The sequence below is a fragment of the Phyllopteryx taeniolatus genome, chromosome 9 (genome assembly GCF_024500385.1).
Source record: "Phyllopteryx taeniolatus isolate TA_2022b chromosome 9, UOR_Ptae_1.2, whole genome shotgun sequence".
NCBI lineage: Eukaryota > Metazoa > Chordata > Actinopteri > Syngnathiformes > Syngnathidae > Phyllopteryx > Phyllopteryx taeniolatus.
In genome coordinates this window covers 29335525-29344016 of record NC_084510.1, presented here as the reverse complement: position 1 = coordinate 29344016, position 8492 = coordinate 29335525, and the positions used below count along the sequence as shown (strand labels likewise).

The following is an 8492-nucleotide window of genomic DNA, read 5'->3' as shown; positions in this document are numbered from 1 at the left end:
TTACCCACGAAGCCATGTTGTGTCCGGTGAAAGTTTACAAAACTATCCATCGTAAAATGTGCACTGCAGAGTCGACTGGTGGTGTTGATGTTCAGCTCGCCGTCCGCGTGAGTCAACCCATCGCTTTTTTTATTTCCTCATTTTTTGGGTGCTTAAAAAAAACGACGCATTTTCAGGGTGTAGCCATCGTTAGCTTGCTAACTGCATGCTGGATTGGCAAATGGGCCTTGTTATGGAAGCTGAACACAGCTAACTCACAACTGTGCAGCATAGCCACAACAAAATGACAAAATTATTTTGTACTTATATAGTGGAGGAGGGACTTTGCACTAGAAAGTATACGCCCCCATTACGGGGCTGTGTTTTAGGCCTGCCCACAAAATCAGGAAAATTCAAACGGTGAAAAAGATGCTTAAGCTATATCTCAACAATTCAGCACTGTAGTTTGTCTTTGCATATGTTTTCAGCTCTTCAAACATATTTAATGTATTTGGAAACAAAACCCGCATATCTGCTTAGAGCCTCTTTAAAGCTATGTTTGGCCTAACAATAACATGCTCGTGTAGTCAAAAAGTCACCCTCAAAGCAATGAAAAGGTAGCATAGAAAAGGGAAATTTAACAAGTATTAAGGTTACTTGAGTCATATTAAAGCTATTGTGACATAACAATCATGCACTTGTGGAGTCAAAAAGCTATGTCAAGGCTATGTGTGTCAAGTTACATGTACCATTAAGAGGTTATGTGAGCTATGTTAATACATGTGGCATAACAATAAGGTGCAGTCAAAAGGTCACTCAAAGCTACAGTATGTCAAGACTTTGTGTGGGGTAATAAAGTTAGCTGTATTATATTGAGGTTATGTGAGTTATGTTAATACATGTGTGGCATAACAATCACGTGCAGTGAAAACATCACAAGGCAATATGTGTGGTATGAAAGTTAGCTGTAGCATAATGAGGTTATGTGAGTTATGTTAATACCTGTTTGGCATAACAACCACAGTCAAAAGATCCCTCTCAAAGCTATATCAAGGCTCTATGTGGGATATTAAAGTTAGCTCTAGCAAAATGAAATGATGTGAGTTATGTTAATACATGTGTGGCATAACAATCACGTGCAGTCAATAAGTCACTCAAATCTATGTCAAGGCGATTGGTGACAAAGTTATGGGAGTCATTTTAATGCTGAAGATGGCATAACAATCACACACCCATGTACGTGGAGAGAAAATTAAGTCTAAATGAAGGTTTGAGCGACATTGCTACCTTAGTTACGTCCACCATTATTTTTTGTCTGAGGGTATTAAAACTACAAAACCGATATCTATACGGTAAGGGCATGGTAAGAAAGAAAACATATTTGTAGAGTTGGAAAGTGTGAGTTGCGGAATTTGTCTTTAGCCAACATTCAGACAGATGCAGGAAGTGCTGATCCAATTTTTTATTTGTATTTATTTATTTATTTTGCAATGGCGTAGGTTTGCTTTAACCTTTTCTCTTGCGGCAAACTAAAAGTGAGCTAAAAAATCACTGCAAGTAGACAATCATGTCATGCTCATCGTGGTCTGAACTGCTCAACCGAGCTAGGAGCAAAGCTCAAGACAATCAGCAGAATGTCACAGAGGCCCACCTGTGAATAATTCACGAGTCAAACCTGCCTTGAAGAGTTTGGTTTCCTTCATGTGCTTATCTGGAAGCTATCACATGAGAAAACGGTGACCATCTGGAATTGCTGACACTTCCTTTTCCTATCCAATTCCTTAGAAAGCATATTTGGTGACTTGGGGTACGTGTACATGACTGAACAACTTTTTTTGATAGGTTCTGATGTTACTATCTCCCTAACACATACACCTACAAAACAATTGCAAACCGAGTAATAGGCGTGCCAGGCCAGTAGTCAGCAGCTTCACTGTCAATTATGAATGAATGTACCCTTTGTCGGCGTATGAAAGTAATGTATGCTTGCAATAGGAGTTGCTCCCAAAACACTTTCTTGTAAACAAACAACATAAATGAGTTTAGTTTCCAACTAAAAACTGTGTCGCGTACCGCCCCTTAAGGAAGTAGTTAACAATGGTATAAGCAAGAAGTTGAGCAGTTCAATTTCTCCCAGAAAGTCTGCATAGAAAAATTCTCTTTCTTGAGCTACTCTTCTCAATTTCCATATTTTGTTAGCCCTGACCCTTCCGGTAACAGACCAAGCTACTTCCTTTCAAAAGTCAAAGGCTTCAATTTCCAACTATTTTATTGGGAGCCCTACAAGAGGCCACAGCCTCCCACAGAGTCAAAGTTAAACTCAAGCGTTTGCCTTTGGACTACAACCTCGCTCGAGTGCATCAGCGGGACACATGGCAGCCTTACTTTGGCTGAACTATATGTACAGCTTATGGAAATGAATGAAGCTGTCAGTTTTCTCTCTGGACGCTCACTCCATCAACTTTCTGCCAATTTCTGCAGGATTGTTATGCCATTTCTACTTTGTCTGACAGAGCTCACTATGGAAGGGAAAGGTTCTGAACCGTGACCTATCTGTGCAAACAGTTGTATCCTGGTTGTTAAGTATTTGATAAAACTATTGTTCTTCCCCACCCCTTATTTAAACCCTGCTTTCCACCTGCAGCTCAAGCTGTGCAGGTCGACTGAGTCAGTGTGTAATAAAACATGAAATGATTATGCAGCAACTAAAACTTGCAAACAAAAATGGTACCTAGGTCTTAAAGTCTCGGATGACATTTTATGGAGAAAAAAATTAGGTAGTGAGAGAATGGCTCAACCACATTGATCGCTATTGAGCGTGTGCTTCGATGTGTTGAATTAGCATCTGACTCACCACAGGTTTTTGTGTGGCCCGAGCTCCGCCTACAAAAAGATGCAAATGAACCTCAACAGGTTTCATTTTACACCCGGAGGCAAAGAGCAGCAGTCATTGGATCATGGGCGCTCGTTTGCAATGAAAACCAGCCGATATGCAGTTGTCAGCTGAGAGAGGTTAACAAAAGGATCAGTCAACCGCTCATTGCCGCCATCGCTCCTGCTGATGCTGCTGCCATGGCTATCGCAGACCTTCTAGGAGTCCAATTCGACATGCAGCTGCTGCTCAAAATTAGTCTTTCTGTGGTGACAGTGCTTCTGGTGTCACTGGCCTACAGGTTCTACAATTCTAGGGGCACGCAGGAAATTCCAGTCCAGCATCACGAAGAACCGCAGACTTGCCAAAGATGCAAGACGACCCTGCTGGCTGATGGCACTGATGATAATCTACTTGGACCTTTGCTCACTTATGATCCATCATCTGACAACGGCAAGGAAACACCAATAGAAGCTAATCCAGCCCAGGAGGCATGTAGCCTGTCACACAGTGATCAATATTTTGGCGAAGAAGCAATAATATCTTCATCCAGTGACAATACTCTTGACCTTCCTGAACCAGTAACGACTGGGCTAGCAAGTACAAAAGCCCGACGCTCTCCTTGCTTTTTAAAGAAGTTGGAGGGCGGTTTGGGCGTGGGCAGGGAGCTAAGGCAGGACTTGGAGCGACATGGTGTCTACTCCAGCTTCCTCTCCAAGGCAGAGATTAAGGTGGAGGACGCTAAACTGACGATGTACCGTTCAGGAGACCAGGTAGTGCAAGGAAAAATATATGAATGCTATGTGGAAACCTCTTCTCACTTTACCAGAGACCCAAACACAGTGTTGGATCAGAATGAAAGCATATCTGAGTCGCAACGAGCAGAGATCGGAAGCCGTAGCAGCACCCTCACAGATTCCCCTGTTTCTGTGGACCCTGACATTACTAAGGAACCCTCCTTCCTCGGGAACACAAATCTGAGGCCCTCCACGACATGTGGACCTCTACGCAAACAGAGCTATCTAGCTGCTGCAGCACAGTCGGAGCTGCCAAATCCAGTTCCTCCCTCTATTAGCTCAACCAACGCTGGTCCACTGTTGATCAGTCCTTCTACAAACAATAAATGCCACAATGTGAGCAAACGGTCTGATCTAGAAGCTGTAGTAGGGAGTGGTCTGGTGTACCGTTCAGATTTGGAAAGCCTCAAAAGTCAACTGGATCTGGGGAACTGTTTAGAGGCACTGTTTTTGGCCAAAAAACACGACCACAGGTCAGTAGTGCAAGCAGCCATTGAAGTTATGTCCGACAACTACCTGCAGGTACTACTGGATCCTGACCTTTATGGGCGGCTTACTGATGCCGAGCGGGAACTAATCAGGAGGCAGAGAACAAGAGGGAGAAGATTCATCACGGCGGCAGATATGGACCCCCAAGACTGGTCGAGGAACAGCAAGATGTTGAAAAGAAACTTGAGTGCTGTGTACTACTATGACGACTATGGAAACACCTGGCACAAACTTTGCTCTATTCCACAGGAAGTCATCAGCAAAGCCTGTGCCATGTGCACGATGGATAACTACCTTTTTGTTGCCGTGGGCTGCCAAAGCACCGAGAGTGAAATGACACCTTCCAAGCGAGTGTTTTGCTACAATCCTCTCACAGCCATTTGGAAGGAGATCAGCCCCATGAATGAAGCCAGGCCCCGTTGCAAACTTGCCGCACTGGATGGCTACATCTACGCCATTGGTGGGGAGTGCCTCACCTCGGTGGAGCGCTACGACCCGCGATCAGACAGATGGGCCTTTGTGGCGCCTCTGCCTAACGATACGTTCGCCGTGGCTCATCACGTGACCGTGTGCAACGGCGAGCTGTTTGTGTCCGGCGGTAGTCTCCGCTACATGCTTCTGCGCTACAGCCCCAAGAGCGACACCTGGAGGGGGAGTCTGATGATGGGCGTCAAAGACAGGACGGCAGACATCGTGGCCGTGGGACCCTTTCTGTATCGCTTTGAGGTCAACCCTCTACTGGGGGTCAGCGTATATCGCTACCACACCGTGGCCCGACTGTGGTACGAGTGCGGAACCAAACGCCTCCGCCACTGTCCCGCGTTCCAGTGCGTGGCGATGGACGACGTCGTCTATTGTGTCAGCCGTCACTTCACCTTGAGGTTTGAGGCCGATGAGATCGCTCCAGCTTTCTCTGACGATGATTTGAGCGTCCCCTCTGGAGCCAAGGGCCTGCTTTTCCCCTTTGTACTGTCGCTCCCCGATGAGAGCCCTCGGCAGACCAGCGTGTAGTAGTAGTTTAGAATGATGATAACATTCTGCCTGCAAGCACACACAAGTTCTCCATCAGCTTGCTTTTTGACCATGGCCATAGCTAGCTTTGAGGTTACCCTAAGTTTTAGACCTTGGTCAAATATATCCGTCTCACACTGAAACAGTAAGAATTTCAAAAGTAAGTCCTAAAAGTAGGTGTGCTGTTCTACATGTTCATTTCTGCATAAAGGAGTTATTGGGTTGAAGTGATTGCTTTGTGCATGATTTCCTCGCAAACATGCAAAACACAACAACGATGTGGCTTTCATTTTATTGCAAATACCGTCCCTTTATTAGCAGTCTCTGACCATAAATGTAAAACCTTAGCGCCCTAATGGCCGTCTGACTGCTGTTTGCTTAGGATGTGCTGCCTCGCAAACACTTTCCTCCCTTAGATTTGCTGCTCCGCCTTGCCATTAAGTGACTTTTACATCATTTCAGCTTCTAGCTCCGGATACCGCTCATGAGTAAGTGTTGCAGTAAGTTGTATACATTATACAAATGAGGCAACACGGCCACAATCCATCACTGAGCTTGTGGTACACGGGGCACATATATAACTGGCACAGTGACCTGGACACGATGCAATTATCTACAACCGCTGTGCAAATACAACAGCATGTAAATGGAGGTGTCAGGCAGCGATGCAAGCGTCTGAAAGCATCTGTCACAGCCGGGCTCGCTCTCCTTTGGTGGCCAGAATGTGTGACAAGAGTTTTTCTTTGTGGTAAGTCTGTTGTCCTCGACGCATCTTTAAGACATACAAACTTGTCAGTCTGTGCATGTGCTATACATTGCAGTGTGGGTCATTATGGAAGAAATAAGATGTGTATGTATATTCATGACTGGGGGGCTCGTTAAACCACTGTCAGCATCCCTGGAGAGATGTGCTGCGATAGCACCACCGTGCGGCTGCGGCAGCAAATAGAACAGTGCTTTGCAGCTTGACAGGTTGCCGCAACATCATCCGTGGGACACAGGAGAGCGGCGGCAGCAGCACAGCCGAGCGACTGGGCTGCCACCGGTTGCAGGCAGATGGTTGACCGTCAAACATAAGCGTCTTTGATTCTTCCTAATTAAACACTTTGATTCCATGTAATTAAGCCCCTAATGGGATGGCAGCTACAGGCATCCCTGCAGACGTCTCCTTGGATGACTCATGACCAGAGGTGGGTAGAGGAGCCAAATATTGCACCCAAGTAAGAGTACTGCTACTTTCGAATAATATGACTCAAGTCAAAAGTAGTCCTGCAAATAATTACTTGAGTAACAGTACGAAACTACTCAAGTACTGAGTAACTAGTGAGTAACTTCTGATTTGTTTTTCAAATCAGAGCATGAACGTCAAATAAAATAAGAATAACTCAATTAAATATAAATGTGCAAATTTGGAATTTGCTGGACAATATCACTTCATCTAAAACATAAAAACATAAAAATCTTTGTAAAATAACGAATGAAGGCAAATTCAGTTCCAAGAAGTGGTCTTATACTATATTGTTTCCACTGGTTAAACAGCACAATGGTGTTGGCTCACCAGGCAGATTACAAAAACAGGAACAAGGCTGCTGCGGATAGAAAAAGTATATACACCCCTGTTTAAAAATGCCAGGTTTTTGAGTTGCAAAAGAATTTTGACCACATCATTTTCATACTTTTCCACCAGGAATGTGACCTAAAATTTGTACAACTCTACTGATTTATTTTTTGTAACTTTTTGAGAGGGGAGGTGAAAATAAACAACTGAAATAAACTGCAATGTGATTGACTTGTACTCGACGTTTAACTTGTTGCCTTCTTGGCCAGGTCACCATTGCAGAAAAAAAGATGTTCTGTTTTAACTGCTCCTTTACATGCCTAAATAAAGTTCAAATAAAATGTATAAAAAATGCACAAAGTTTCACTCCCTCTTATAACTGGCATGTGGCTGTGTTCAGATGTAATGGATCACATTCAAACTCATGTTCAACGGCAGTCCAAACACACCTGCCAACATTTCAATTTTCAAGTGGGAAAAAAACAACAACACATGTATAGGTCCTTACAAAAACATTATTTGCTTTAACCACAAAACGACTGAATGAAGAAGCTGTTTGCTGACCAGACTTACGGGTAAAGTGAGAGAGCGATGCATGTTTAACAGTTACTGTGACCATAAAATAGGGCTAATGTTGCCATATGCACAGCCAAAAACAGCAACAGCCAAAACATCCGCAGGGTGTTTTCTCAAGTTAAAAGTGGGCTGAAATATCCCAAGTTTGGGCAGTGACAAAACCATGCTGCACGTTAAAGCTGTTCGTTTTTCGTCGTCTGTAATGTACACACAAGTCGCGCGCGGGTGTCACGACTCACTTTGATTGGACGGCGAAGCCCAATAGAAGACTTTGTGTGCGGACACGTGACTTTCTTGTGTCGTTTGATTGGTGAACTTGAGTCAAACGATGCGGAAGCCGAAAACAAAAGTCGAAAAATGGATCGCGCACGCAATTAATGATAAATGAAAGTAGCGAACGGCATGTCGATTATCGTAACCGAGTAAAACTACCGTATGCTTTAAAACTAAAACTACTCTGACAAGTATAATTTATTCAAAATGTTACTTGGGTAAATGTAATGCGTTCCTACCAATCACTGCTCAAGATTCGGGTCAGCTACGGCATCAACACGTGTTTGTTTTTTTTCCTTTTACTATTATTATTTCTGTGCAAGATCTCAGGGAAAAGTAATAGAATGCTGCGTTTGAGAGTGGAGGAATTTGCATGTCATTATCTTCTGAAAGCGTCGACATAATTTATGCCCCTGCCTTCTGGTTCCACATTCACTCTGAAATGCACGTGATGTAGAAACCGAGAAGATCTGAAGCAACTGGATAGAAACACAACATGAAAAGGGAGCATGTTCATTGCTGTTAAAAGTTCAACATAGTGTAGCGTTTGAATCAACAGATGACATACATGTGACGCAAGGTAAACAGTAACATGCCTGGGGCCGTCTTTAAACTTGTTCTCACTGGGTTAATGAAGCATACGCAGATCCGTGTTAGTCTACGACCCCAATTCCAATGAAATTGAGACGGTGTGTTAAACATAAATAACAGAATACAATGATTTGCAAATCATGTTCAACCTATATTTAATTGAATATACTACAAAGACAAGATATTTAATGTTGAAACTACTAAACTTTATTGTTTTTAGCAAATAATCATTAACGCAATCATGAAATTTTATGGCTGCAACACGTTCCAAAAAAGCTGCGACAGGGTCATGTTTACCACTGTGTTACATCACCTTTTCTTTTAACAACAGTCAATAAACGTTTGG

At 43.5% G+C, this 8492-nt stretch overlaps 1 protein-coding gene across 1 annotated transcript; it reads left to right on the top strand.

The window, feature by feature from the left end:
* The first annotated feature begins 2808 nt into the window (after positions 1 to 2808).
* Positions 2809 to 5296, top strand: klhdc7a (kelch domain containing 7A). The gene has a single exon (XM_061784950.1). The coding sequence runs from the start codon at positions 3052 to 3054 to the stop codon at positions 5146 to 5148; it is 2097 nt and encodes a 698-aa protein (XP_061640934.1). The 5' UTR covers positions 2809 to 3051; the 3' UTR covers positions 5149 to 5296.
* Positions 5297 to 8492: the final 3196 nt, after the last annotated feature.

Bases quoted from the DNA above. Each gene is read 5' to 3' on its own strand.
- klhdc7a (XM_061784950.1), top strand. From the start codon at position 3,052: ATGGCTATCGCAGACCTTCTAGGAGTCCAATTCGACATGCAGCTGCTG.